The 13,463-nt window shown below is 45.3% G+C and overlaps 1 protein-coding gene across 3 annotated transcripts in view; it reads right to left on the bottom strand.

The window, feature by feature from the left end:
- The window catches only part of NELFCD (negative elongation factor complex member C/D), a 1,198,759-nt gene that overhangs the window by 468,220 nt on the left and 717,076 nt on the right, over window positions 1–13,463 (bottom strand). For all 3 annotated transcript variants that reach the window (XM_044089975.1, XM_044089974.1, XM_044089973.1), the window contains one exon: window positions 8,052–8,191. In XM_044089975.1, coding sequence (XP_043945910.1) covers window positions 8,052–8,191 — 140 coding nt within the window. The remainder of the gene's footprint in view (window positions 1–8,051; window positions 8,192–13,463) is intronic.

Below are 13,463 nucleotides of genomic sequence, written 5' to 3'. Positions count from 1 at the left end.
GGAGCACATACAATTGTCCTGACCCAAAAAGGGTAGAATGGAGTGAAGCGTGACCATCCGGAACTTCGTTCTTTGAACAGATTTGTTTAACCTGCTGAGATCCAAAATGGGTCTCCAGTCCCCTGTCTTTTTTGGTACCAAAAGAACTTGGAGTAAATCCCAGATCCTTGATGGTCTGCTGGGACTGGCTGGATGGCCCTTTTTCCTAGCAGTTTTGAAATTTCTAGTACTGCTTGTTCCCTTAGACCGGGTGGAACATCTGGAAGGGACCTGTTTGTTTGTACAGGGGTGTGGACAAAGGGGATTTTGTAACCCTCGGATATGAAAGACCGTACCCATTTGTCTTGTGTGAGGAGTTGCCAGGCTTCTGGGTACAGTGACATTCTTCCCCCGACTGCCTCCAAAGGTGGACAGTCGGGCAGCCTCTCAGGGGTGCTGAAAGGGTTTGTCAGAGAAAGATTCTCTGCTACCCTGATTTTGTAGACCCCCTCTGCCCCTCGGGCGGCGTCTATTATTGTTTCCTCCTCTGCCCCTGGAGGGGAACTCGCCACATGCATCAGGCACGACTCCCTGGGGTTTCCGAAACCACATTTTTCCACTCTTCTGACCTTTAGGGTATGGTCTAGAGGGAGTAGAAAATCGGACTCCCACGACAGAGAGTCTTGCCTTTCTGCTCACACCTGGTAAGGGTATCCTTCACCTGTGGTCCAAACAGAGCTGAACCATCGAAGGGGGTATTGGTGAAGGACGCCTTAAAGGGGTCAGCAAAGTTACATAACTGCATCCAGGCATGTCTTCTCAAAGCTACGCCTGTACCTGCGGCCCTACTCACCCCATTGGCTGGATAAGAAATGAGCCGCATGGAGGAGTTGATTATAGAGTTAAGGGTCGCCAGCTGGGAGTTAACCTTATCCTGAGACCCCGCAGCTGATGGATCCTGAAGGGCATCACCCAGTCCTTGAGAAGAACCCTTTGAAGGCGGGTGAAATGGCACAGATAATTCAGCGACTGCATGGAAAAAGTCACTGAAGAAAACATCCGCTTCCCGTACCTGTCCATTGTCCTATATTCTTTATTAGGTGGCTGGACAGGCACCGAAGGGTCAGACAACTCCTCCTTAGTGGCTGCTGCCACCACCATGACATCAACAGGGACACCTTATGTCAGAAATTGTTTGTCAGATGGGGCTGTAATAAACTTAGTGGGCCTATGGGGAGTTGGTTCCACTGTGTTCGGGGCTGTCCACGCCTTTTGAGCCACCACTTCCATGAGTGGGTCGAAAGATGGAGACACCCAGGAGGTGGAAGGACGAGAACCAAACGCGTCCAGGTACACCGACTCATCCTCGGAAGGGTTAAGAGCAGTCCAGTTTCCCCTCTGCCTAAGGATCTCTAGGATATCTGAAAAGGAGACATCCTCAGAGGGGGACCTTTGGGACCCTTCCGAATCCTCCAAGTCTGTATCAGATGTGACTGACTCGGGGGAGTCAACATGTTTCCTCTTACATTTTCTCTTCCGAGGGGGCTCCTCTGAATGATCAGGGGAGGCCTCGGAAGAGGAAGATACGCCCAATGGGGCGACGTGGAGTGTCTGTTCTCCACGCTTGGGGTCAGGAGGGTGGACAGAGACGGATGCAGGCACCATGGGGGGGGGGGAGCCAAAGGGGCCGATCGTGGAGCCGACACGGGAGTCAGCACACTCCTCATGACCTCGAAGGCACCCCTATCAGGCAGAGAAGAGGGTCCCCGCTCCAAAGAGACGTGAACTCCTCCCGGCACCGAGAGGGACGGCTCCAAGGCCGATGGGGCCAAACTCACCTGTGCCAAGGCCCCGAGAGGGAGAGCAGGGTCGGACAAGGGTCTGATGCCACTCGCCCCCTCGGAGCCGACAAGGGAGTCTCGGCGCCCGGATCCCTCCAAGGATGGAACCAATGAAGAGATCGGAGCCGACGAGGGAGCCAAAAGGTGTGGTATCGGCTCCGACGTTCCTACAATTCGAGCCCCGACTAGCTCCGGCTCCGAACACAGTGTTAGAGTCGGAGGAGGAACTGCTGAAGACACAGGGATAGCCACAGTCTGTTGAGAAGGGCTGGTCAACATTTTGGCCAGGGCCTGCGATTTTAGGAACCTACTGATCAACCTTCTCCAAGTCATGATCAGATAGCCTGGAGGACCGAGAGGAGTGAGGCCTATGGCTTCACTCTGATTGAAGCAATGGAGACCTCGGAGCTGAACGAACAGATTCTATAGAGGGGGACCTTGAACGTTTTCGGCTCAGAGAAGGTTCCGACACTAAGGTCGGAGCCAATTGAGGTCTCGAGATGTCGGTTCCAGCCAGAATCGACGAGGAGGAGCTCCACTCAGCGACGGCTCCGGACAGGGAGCCGATGGTTTGGCGGGCTTTAAGGATTTTCCCAATGGAGGCTTAGCCGGGGATCCTTCTGGCTTAAGTAAACCTCTCAAAATGAGCTTGTTCCTACGCTCCTGCAGGACTCTCGGGCTGAAGGCATGGCAGACCGAGCAGGAGTCCTGCAGGTGTAGGGGACCCAAGCAATAAACACAAGTGTGACCGTCTGTCAGAGACGTCTTCTGACAGCACGAGACACACTTCTTGAAACCTGAAACTTTGGTATCTTTAGACATATTGGTAATGGGATACCAAAGGGAAAAAAATAACTAGTGCTTAATCAAGGGACACACACACACGCACTAGATAAAACTAACACTAATAATAACTATAGAATTATAACCACACAACTACTTTACTGCTAATAAAAATATATAAATATACAAGACTAACCAATTGTGGCTAAACAGGGCCTAACACTACCCTAACAAGGGGGGGGGGGGAGAGAAACTCTCTAACAACAAAAATGAGTTTCTGAGTGTGATAACAAGGGGTACACAATCTATTTAAACTAACAGGGAAAAATAAGACAACATAAAGGTAATAATACAAGAAAAGATTTATATGACCTGGAGCCAGTAAAATTGCAACCTCGTAGCTGAAGCAGCAAACGAGATCTGGGTATCGGACGCCTAGCATTGTGGGATATGGGGGAGGCCTCGAGCCAGTACATAGCTCTCGAGCTTTAGTAGTATGCAGAGTCGGAGCTGAGGATCAGCTCCGAACCCATCCAGCAAGAATGAAGGCGAGATAGACAACTTAACATTACTATGTCGGCTATAAAATGATGCTAGGTATAAAGTGGACGTCAGCATATACTACACCTCAGAACTGAATGCCACAAAAGTGCGCCAACCTGATCCCATGTGAAGACACATGCCACCAGAAGCCAAGCAAGATTCAGGGGAAGACTGGGGGGGGGGGGGGGAGTAATACTGCAACATATAGAACAGAAGAACATCTATGGTCATGGTAAGATTCTATGTGAGGAAGCAGTAGCAAAGCGAAGAAGCTTCCTGAACCAATGATGAATGGGGATATGAAGATAGGCATCCTTGATGTCCAGTGACACCGTAAAGGCCTGAGGAAGGATGAGAGGAAAAAGAGTGGGTAAAGTTAACATTCGAAAGGTGGGAACCTTTAGGTAAGTGGTTAGATGGGATAAGTTTAGAATAGGTCTCCAAGGACCATTCTTCCTGGGAACCAAGAGCATCCTGGAATAGAACCCTTTCCCCACTCGGGAAGGTGGCACCTCCTGTATTTAAGAAAGAAGAGTGGAAATGACCTGAGGGAAGAGTTCCAGTTGTTCTCTTGGAGGTTGTGGAACACCCCTGAAGGAAGGACCACACCATAAAGTATCCTTGGAGGATGATGGATAGGACCCAAGAGTCTTCAGTAAGCTGTTTCCAAGCAATAAGAGAGAGAGAGTGTGAGACAGACAGAAGTAAAGAAAAATAGGTTTTCGTGGTCCAGGAGGCAGGTAGTCACAGCCTACCTGTCTTAGCTTGAAATGGTGTTTTTTGTGCAGGAGTTGAGGAGGTAGATTTAGAGGGAAATTGTTCTCTAGCATCTCTTTCTTACCTTTCAAAGACTTGGGCCTGGAAGACTTCCTTACAAAGGTGGTCTTGACGGGGTAAGTTCCTCAAACTGGGCACTTGGGGAAACAAAATATCTTTCAGATCTTGCAGATACTTGCCTTTCTTCTCCAAAGACTTGTAGGGTTCTGCAGCAGAGATAAACAATGCCTTGTTGTCCAGGGGGCATCCATGATTTTTGCCTTAATGTCATCAGACAAAGGTTGAAGTCCGAGCCAGGAATATCTCCGAAGGACTGACCCAGAAGCAGCAGCTCTAGCTGATGCCTCCACAGCATCACAGCTACACTTTATGGAATGCCGTGTTACCTGAGCTAAGGAGTTGAGAATGGAGGAGAGCTTGGCCTTAGTGGGAGAGTCAGGGAGCTCAAAAAGTAGTTTACCAGCATCCGACAGGAGGGCCAAGGAAAACTTGACCATATGGGTCTAGTAGTTAATGGCCCCGAAAGCCAAAGTAGTTGATGTGTAAACCTTTTTTCTTAACCTCTCCATGACTCTGTTCTCCTTATCTCGGGGTTAGAAAAGAAGTGGAAGCTAACATCTTGGAGTCTTGTCTGCAGAGACTGAAATGGCTGCAGGGTCTGCAGACAGGCAAATGAACAGAAATTTGGAATCCTCCAGCACTTTATAAAATCTATCTGGCCTTTTGGGTGCAAGAGGTTGAGAATCAAGTCACTCTGAAGCTGCAGCAAAGGCTTCCAGGAAGGCTGGCAGAACAGGAGGTATGGCAGATGGGAAAGGGGAGTCTATCTGCAGCAGGTCATCCTACTTTTTTTGGATGTCTGACACTTGAGAACAAGCCCAATTGAAAAACTCCCTCATTTTAAGAATGGTTTCCCCAAAAGAGAGATATTCTTCAGGGGAATCACTGCCATTAGATTCTTCTTCTGTGGAGGCATTGCTGAAAGGAGAAGAAATTTTGGGCTGAATAGGCCAAAGATTTGTCACCAGAAGAATTCTCCTCATCTAAGGAAAACTACTCAGAAGTCCTCTTAAGTGGTGCAGGGGAAGGAATGGAAGGAGAGGTGAGAGGTGAAGCTGAGGATTGTCTCACGGCAATAAAGGCACTGAACAGGCCTTGGGGAAAAAGCCTGCCAATCCACTGGTTGTTCCTGAGAAGCAGGAGAAACAGGTTTCGTTTTAATTTTCTTCTTTTTGGGGACCTCCATTTGCACTCCACAATGTTAGTGGGGACATCCTCTCGATGATGAATTGTGAAATGCCACGCGAGCCTTCAGTCACAATGAGCTGAGGTTCCCCCCATGTTCAAGATGGATGCCTGCGTTTCCCCTGAAGAAGTGCTGCTAGGGTCCTTCACAGCCTCCACAGTGGTACCCATTAAAGGAGTGCCTACTGACTCCGGAATGGTCTCCGGGCCAACATCTGCCTCAGGAGAGATGTCCAGACCAGAGGGAGCAGCAGGTAAATCAGGTCTAGACTTCTTGGCCTTCTTAGGTTGCAGCTGACCTGAAGGATCCAACACACCTTCCATATTGTGTGTGACGTGTTTAAGGTGCTGATTTTCCAGGTATAAATTTAGAGAAGCTAACTGTCTATGCAGGGTCTTGGGAACAAAAGCCATGCAAATAGAGCTGACAGTATGGTTACGGTCAGAGTCTAGGCAAAATAGACAAAGGTCGTGAGAGTCCTTATGTTGAATATGCCTTTCACACTGACACTTGCCCTTCCTAGATGACATTTAACCACAAAAAAACACAGTAGCCAAAAGATAATAAAGAAAAAACTCCAACGGGGCACTTATCTGAGCAAAATTCGTAAATTGACTAGCGACGACCTAAGTAGACGATCTGGCAGGTGGCAGAAAAGTTCTGAGGTCTGGTACGTGCAGACAACCCACATTATACCCAACATCATTTTATGGCCAACGGAGAATTTACTCTCTGTGCAACATCACATGTATCTTACAGTAGCACTAGACTTTTGTATACTGGCTGGATGTACGAATCAGTCAGCAGCGGATTCCCTCATGTTATGAATACTGCAACATATGAGCAGAAGTACATCACGTCCAAAAATATATATACACACACACATACATTTTATATATATATATATATATATATATATATATATATAGTTCCCCTTCACAAGATCGAATGGATGGAAGCTCGAAATTCATAATCTCGAGACCAGAATCTTGAACTTCCATTCACTCGAAATTGTGAATGGGAGCCTTAGGTTTAAAAAAATAAAAAGTTAACTTGCCTTATTGCAGGGGGCCAGGTCCCCCTGTACCCTAGCAGTTTAAATGAGAATGTTCCGTCACCGCACTATAGTGAAGGAATGGAAAATCTTCCGTTTTGCGCTTACGTGTATAGCGCGGAATGGGAGATTTCCCTTTCCTTCACTATAGTGCGATCTCTGAGTAGGTATATTAAAGTAGGGGTGGTGTGGGGGGTGCAAAGCCCCCCTGCGAAAACATTTGAAAGGTGTTATTTTTTTTTTTATTTGTCCCTTTCATATGTTCGAGTTTCTCTAAATTCGAGATTCTGGTTTTGAGTTTATGACTTTCGAGTTTGGAGAAATTCGATCACATGAAGGGGAACCATATATATACATATATGTATGTATGTGTGTAGATATATATATATATATATATATATATATATATATACTCATATTATATAAATATACATAAATATATAAATGTTCACATTAACAAGGGGTTAAGCCCTGCCATTATCATACTTATGGTTTGTCCTGTACACTAAATTACAAGGCAGCTCCATAAGACTGCAGCAAATGCGTTTGTTCTTGCACTGGAATTACTGACATCACATAGTACCTGATGAAGCTAGGCTGAGACTTAAGAAATGGTGTGTACCTCAGATAGGAGGACACAGACTTATCGTTTACACCTGAAAGTCTAATTACCATAAAATGTACTACAACTAAAATCAGACTGCTTGCTGAACCAGATTACAAAATCTTCTCCATGGACTTCAGGCTTCACTCCTACTGATATGATTTTTAAGTTAAATTAATAAATGACTAGCAATCATTTTAGTAACACATTTTGCCTGATGGTTTTTAGCCTTTTCAACTGGATGCACTTTAGAAGTAGTGCATCCTGCATCAAAAACTATATGCCTAAGCTCATGTTTGCATTTTTAATGCACTGAAACAATATCTGTGCTTCATGAAGTCTCTTGTGCAGGCAACATCATGAGCAGTGCAGAGAGCTGTATAACTGCACTCATTACACAGAGATGCACATACTAACATATACTGGGAGCTCACAATTGATATTCCTGCCTAGTGTACATCTGTAACATTACTTAAATGTTTATTAAACAGTGCATGTTAATGCAATACACAGCAATACTCTGCTTATTTCTCTCCAGCTTTCACTGTATTTTGCTGTATAGTGGACAAAACAGTTTTAAATAACAACATTCTGTATACAGTACATATTCCATTATTACAAAAGTAAAAAGTTGTACATGCACTTCTTCAGTTCAACAACCTTTACACTGTACATTATCTAATTTTTAAGAGGTTCTACTAAGTACACCTCATTAGCAGCTACTGCAGCTCTCACTCAGTGTATGCAGCCCACCTGCCCTTCCTTTCTCTGGGTGTCATATCTCTCAACCTCTTGGCACAAGACATCTGGACAAAGCCTAAAATAATAGGAGGACAAAGTCCAAGAACATGAACATACCGGTTAAAGTGTTTACCTTACAAACACAAGGTGCAGGGTTTGATTCTCACATGGGGTAATTGGCTAGGCTTAAAATAGCCCACAAGAGCAGTTAGCCTAGTACTAATATATGAACCTATGTTTTAATTATTGCTTTGACAAACTTAGAAAGCGGCTAGAACAGGATTTGTGCTGGTATGCATTTTCTGAAAGCTATGCAGTCTGAAACTGAAATGTGTGTTATTTAATGACTTTAATACTCAAGTGGTTTGCCAGAAAAAAAACAAAACACAAACTTAATGAGTAACAGACCAAAAATCTGGACAGTCAGTAAAAATATGAATAACTGAGAGGTATGCAGTGTGTGTGCATGTGAAACATTCTTACCTAATGCACTGGTAAAGTGTGCCCAGCTCTGCTACAAGCTCTGATGCACCCTTATTCTCATTGCAACACAAATTATGGACAGTTTCGATAGCTTTGGATGTAGACTTCAGCTCATCCTTGTTTATGTTCACCCTTTTGTTCTGAATGGAGAGAAAACACAGCATTATTTAGTTACTGAACACTGTCTCTGTAAAATAACTGCTTCCAACAGAATACAAAAACATTTCATCTGTTCTGCAATATATCTCTGCGATTACAAAACTAAGAAATGAAAAAAAATTATGCTGGTCAATTAATCATTTACACTACTGGTCTGGAAAAAGTGGCAAACTGGATGCCTTTGCATATTGTTGGCAGCCCTTCCCTCTAATCAACTTAATTTCTGAAGAAGTTGTCAATAATATGCTAATGCGTTACATTTCTGAAAAATGGTTTATAACATGCCATTAAAAGTTATCAGTCACGTGCTCCACTAACCTCCGACTTCATAAAGTCTGGAATCAAAACCATTTCAATTCTATGGCAACATCAAATTAACAGGGTTACTAAAGTTATTCTGACAAGTTCCATTAACTGCACAGAAAATGATTTTCCACAGCAGTGGCATAAAAGTATTCCAGCACAATACCTCCTAGGAAATGAAAGAACTCTCCAAAAAAGATCAGCTATAAAGACTCCGTGTGACAAGAAATTAATCAGATGCCATTACATGAGGCATGTGTTCAAAAGCATTTCTGTGTTCATGTAAAATATTATGAAACACAAATGGCATCAACTACCTGCTCAATATCTGACAAAAAAATATACGTCCCGGTATCATGAATAGTTAGCCACAGTGCATCTTCAGCAGAGTACCCTCCAATGAGTCACATTAAAGAAATGGACAGACACACAAGACACTTTTGTGACGTGGAGCCATCCATCTAAAAAGCACCTCAGCAACTCAAGCAACTAAGGATTCCCTGTTCAAAAAGACCTTTTGTACTACAGGTCTAGCAGAAGTAAAAGATGTAACAATCTTGGCAAGCACACAAACAGAATTCAAAAAGCAATGTACAGACGTATGGGAAGCATTTTCACAAACAAAACTTGCATATCAGCCAATAACTTGCTCACTGGCAATGTGGGATGCAAAAGGGACAGCAGCTCGTTAAAGATGTTTTTGTAAACACAGTCAAATCAAAATTGTGGAGCAACTTCGACGAAAGGAATAACCATCGAACGGCACATCATAAATTCAAAATATCAAAACTCCATCCATCGAACGTGCACTTCATCAAATCTGTGAGACATGGAAAGTAACTAGTTGGCCAACAATTCTCCGTCTCACTTTTCCCCCTGTAGTATGATCTCAGAGTTGGCACATACAGTTGGGGGGGGGTGGGGTAAAAGTCCCCTTGTTAGAGGGTGTGGGGGAGTGAATCCCACCACATGGGTGGGTTTGAAATACTGCCGTTTGTGAGATGGGGAAGTGCTGACCAAGTAGTTACTTTCCCCGTCTCACAGGTTTGATGAAGTGCATGTTGGATAGATGGAGTTTCGATGCTTTGCATTCGATGATGTGATGTTCGAAGATTATTCTTTTTGACAATTAACCATAGACCCGGTTACCTTACAGACCTTCACTGCAGATGGCAAACAGCTCTTCAGTGAACAGGTTGCTAGAACATGAAATAGTAACAAAGCTGTCAAGTATTAAGGACACACCACTCAACTGCAGTACTAATGAAAAGCATCACAGTCTGCAGCAGTACAGAAAGAAGCAACAATGAAGTCAACTGAAGTGTTAATAGTAACAGCAACTTCCTCAGCTCAGCTTGATTTTAAGTGCTTAATGTAGGTCACAAAGCAATTTTACATTGCCTTGCGGCCAGGTCTGACTCAGATATATGCACCACGTGATAAGAGTATTGTTTGTGTCTTTCGGCTTTTCCTGGTTAGGGGTCGCCACAGTAGAACTCTGGTCCGCTAATGATTGGCAGTTGATTTTTACGTACTGGCTTGCAGGCCTGACGCACAACCTTCACCGAAGGTACGCCCATTCACGCATGTCTCCACGCAGAAGACCTCTAGCTGAGAATCGATCCGGACAGCGTTACTGTGAGGTGACAACGCTACCGCAGCACCACCACCGCGTGATAAGAGTATACAATACAAAATAACTACAACATACATGTTTAGTAGTATATTGTACAAACAGAGTTGTAAAATACTGTCCAAATAACCAACAATCACCAAATTTGGTAAACCACTCCAACAAAATTCAGTGATAACTCAAACAATCCTGAAGTTTGCCTTCATCACACTGTCTGCATATAGACATTAGGAGGAAATGGCTAGACATCTATGTTACTGTACTCAGTAAAGAGGAGAGTAATAAAATCATCTACAAAGGCGGACAGTATACAAGCATGAAAATACAAGAGATAAAAGGCCACAAAAAGAAAAACGTTCAGACAAAAACTGGTCATACAAAAGCAATTCCTTTAGATATTCTTGTGTTGCTGGGTGATAGATCTTGGAAAAGAGCCAGGGGTCTCTTCTATGTGAAAAATGACAAAGCACTAATGATTAAAATTAGAAGTTATGTACCTACCATAACGTTCCATGTTAGTTGTCTTCTCTCGCCTTCTTTCTTGCTGGATGGGTTCGGAGCCGATCCTCGGCTCCGACTGCACTGCTAAGCTCGAGAGTCACTTTTACCAGCTCGAGGCAGCCCCATATCCCATGATGCAAGGCGGTGATTACCCAGATCTCGTTTGGTATCTAGAGGAAAAACTGCCCAAAATCTTCTCAGAAAGGAAGAGAACAACTAACCTGAAAAGGCTGTAAAGGGGACCCAGGTAACTAGGGTCCAGGTCTAACTGGTGTCCAAGGAAGAAATTCTTCCAGAGAAGAAGGAAGTTCAAGGTCTGTCCAGGCTAGGGGGACAGGAGGGAGGGACGCAAGAAAGAAGGCGAGAGAAGACAACTAACATGGAACGTTATGGTAGGTACATAACTTCTAAATGTTAAGTTGTCAATCTCGCCTTCATTCTTGCTGCATGGGACCGCATCCCTAGCACCTCTATCCTGGGTGGCTCAATGGAACAGACTCTTGAGAACTGTGGAACCAAAACTTGCCCTGTCCCTGGAGGCCAAATCCAATTTGTAATGAGAAACAAAGGTATGAGGAGTGGCCCAAGTGGCTGGCTGCACAAATAGTGTCTAAGGGTAGTCTAGCCTTAAAAGCTGTAGATGTGGCTAGACCTCTGGTAGAATGTGCTTTAGGTTTTGAAATCAGTTGTTTGCCCCTAAGCTGATAAATGTCCGAAATAGTGGAAGACAGCCATCTGGATAAGGTCACTTTTGAAACTGGGAGACCTTTCTTGTTTTTAGCATAAGACAGACAAAGCTGATCAGACTTCCTAAATTGTTTTGTTCTGTCCAAGTAATATCTGAGCTGGCGATGAACAGCAATTGTCCCTAAGGGAAGAAAGTCGTTGAGGGCTTGCAACGTTAAAAGCACTGCTCTCATCTCTAGGACATTTATGTGCAGGTGGTATTCCAATGGTTCCACGTGCCATGGACCATCCTGCCCTGATAATGCCCCCCCCACCCGATCAGGGAGGCATCCGAAGTGACCGTGGCTACCGGGGCCGAGGGGACAAATGGTCTTCCCTGATGGACTAGGGGGGAAGAAATCCACCAGGATAGATGGCTCTTGCAGGTCTTTGTCACTAGAATCTTGTGACGCATGGGTAACTGCTGGAAGGACCATTGGGTAAACAACATCCACTGCAGGAGACGCATGTAAAAACGGGCCAGAGGAAGAAGTGTGATGGCAGCTGCCATAAGGCCCAACACTTTGAGGACCAACCTGGCTTGTACCTTTTTGCTGAATAGGATCATTCGAACATGGTTCTGGATATCCAGGATTCTTTGGTTTGTTAGGTTTGCTGACATCCGAGTAGTGTCTAGATCTGCACCTATAAAGGTAATAGATTGGCAAGGCGATAAGGAAGACTTTTCGAAGTTGACTGAAATCCCTAACTGGCTGCAGAGACGTAGAGTGTAATCCCTGGCCTGGAGAAGTTGATGCCTGGTGGTGGCCGAGAGGAGCCAGTCATCTAGGTACGGAAACACCTGGAATCCCTGACGTCTCAGGTGAGCCGTGACCACTGCCATGCATTTGGTGAACACTCTGGGGGCTGTAGTGAGACCAAAGGGCAGGGCTCTGAACAGAAAATGACTGGTCCCCAGCCAAAATCGGAGAAACCTTCTGGAGCGTCTGTGGATTTTTATGTGATAGTACGCATCTTGAAGGTCTATAGAGCACATCCAGTTGTTTCTGCCCAGAAAGGGCAAAATCGATTGAAGTGTGACCATCCGAAATCTTGCCTTTTTGACAGACTTGTTCAGCCTGCTGAGGTCTAATATCGGTCTCCAGTCTCCCGTCTTTTTGGGGACCAAAAAGAACCTTGAGTAGATCCGGATTCTAAATGATCTGTTGGAACTGGCAGGACGGCCCTTTTCTCTAGAAGCTTTGAAACCTCTAGATTTGCAATTTCCCTTAGACCGGGTGGAACGTCTGGAAGGGATCCTTTTTGAGGGAAGGGGCTTTTCTCGAAAGGTATTTTGTAACCCTCAGATATGATCGACTGTACCCATTTGTCTTGAGAGAGGGAAAGCCAGGCTTCTGGGTACAGCGATAATCTCCCCCCGACTGCCTCCAAGGGTGGGTAGTCGGGCAACACCTCAGGGATGCTGGAAGGGCTTGTCAGAGAGGTTCTCTGCTGCCCTGGTTCTGCAGACCCCCTCTGCCCCTAGGGCAGCGTCTGTTATTATTACCCCCTCTGCCTCTGGGGGTAAACTGACCACGTGCGTCGGGCGTGACTCCCTGTGACTTTCGGAACCACATTTTCCCTCCCTTCTGACCTTTGGGGTAAGGTCTAGAAGGGGTGGAGAAACGGACTCCTACGGCAGAAAGAGTCTTGCTGTCTTGCTCACACCTGGTCAAAGTGTCCTTCACCTGAGGGCCAAACAAAGTTGTCCCATCAAAGGGAGAGTTTGTGAAGGACGCCTTAAAGGGGTCTGCAAAATTGCATCCAGGACTGACGTCTGAGAGCCACTCCTGTGCCTGCGGCTCTACTCGCCCCATCGGCTGCATAAGAAATGAGCCGCATGGAGGAGTTAGTTATGGAATTTAGGATTCCCAGTTGAAAGGCAATCTTCTCTTGAGCCCCTGCAGCTGATGGATCCTGTACTACCTCACCCAATTCTTTGAGGATATCTCTTTGAAGTCGGGTGAAGTGACATAGGTAATTCAGCAAACGCATAGTAAAGGTCGCTGAGGAAAACATCCGCTTACCATACCTGTCCATGGTCCTAGAGTCCTTGTTAGGAGGATGGACTGGTACGGAAGGATCTGCAA

Source organism: Protopterus annectens, chromosome 12.part0 (genome assembly GCF_019279795.1).
Source record: "Protopterus annectens isolate FY-2018-M chromosome 12.part0, PAN1.0, whole genome shotgun sequence".
Classification (NCBI taxonomy): domain Eukaryota; kingdom Metazoa; phylum Chordata; order Ceratodontiformes; family Protopteridae; genus Protopterus; species Protopterus annectens.
The sequence above is the reverse complement of the archived record's forward strand: the minus strand, read 5'-3'. Positions and strand labels throughout refer to the sequence as shown.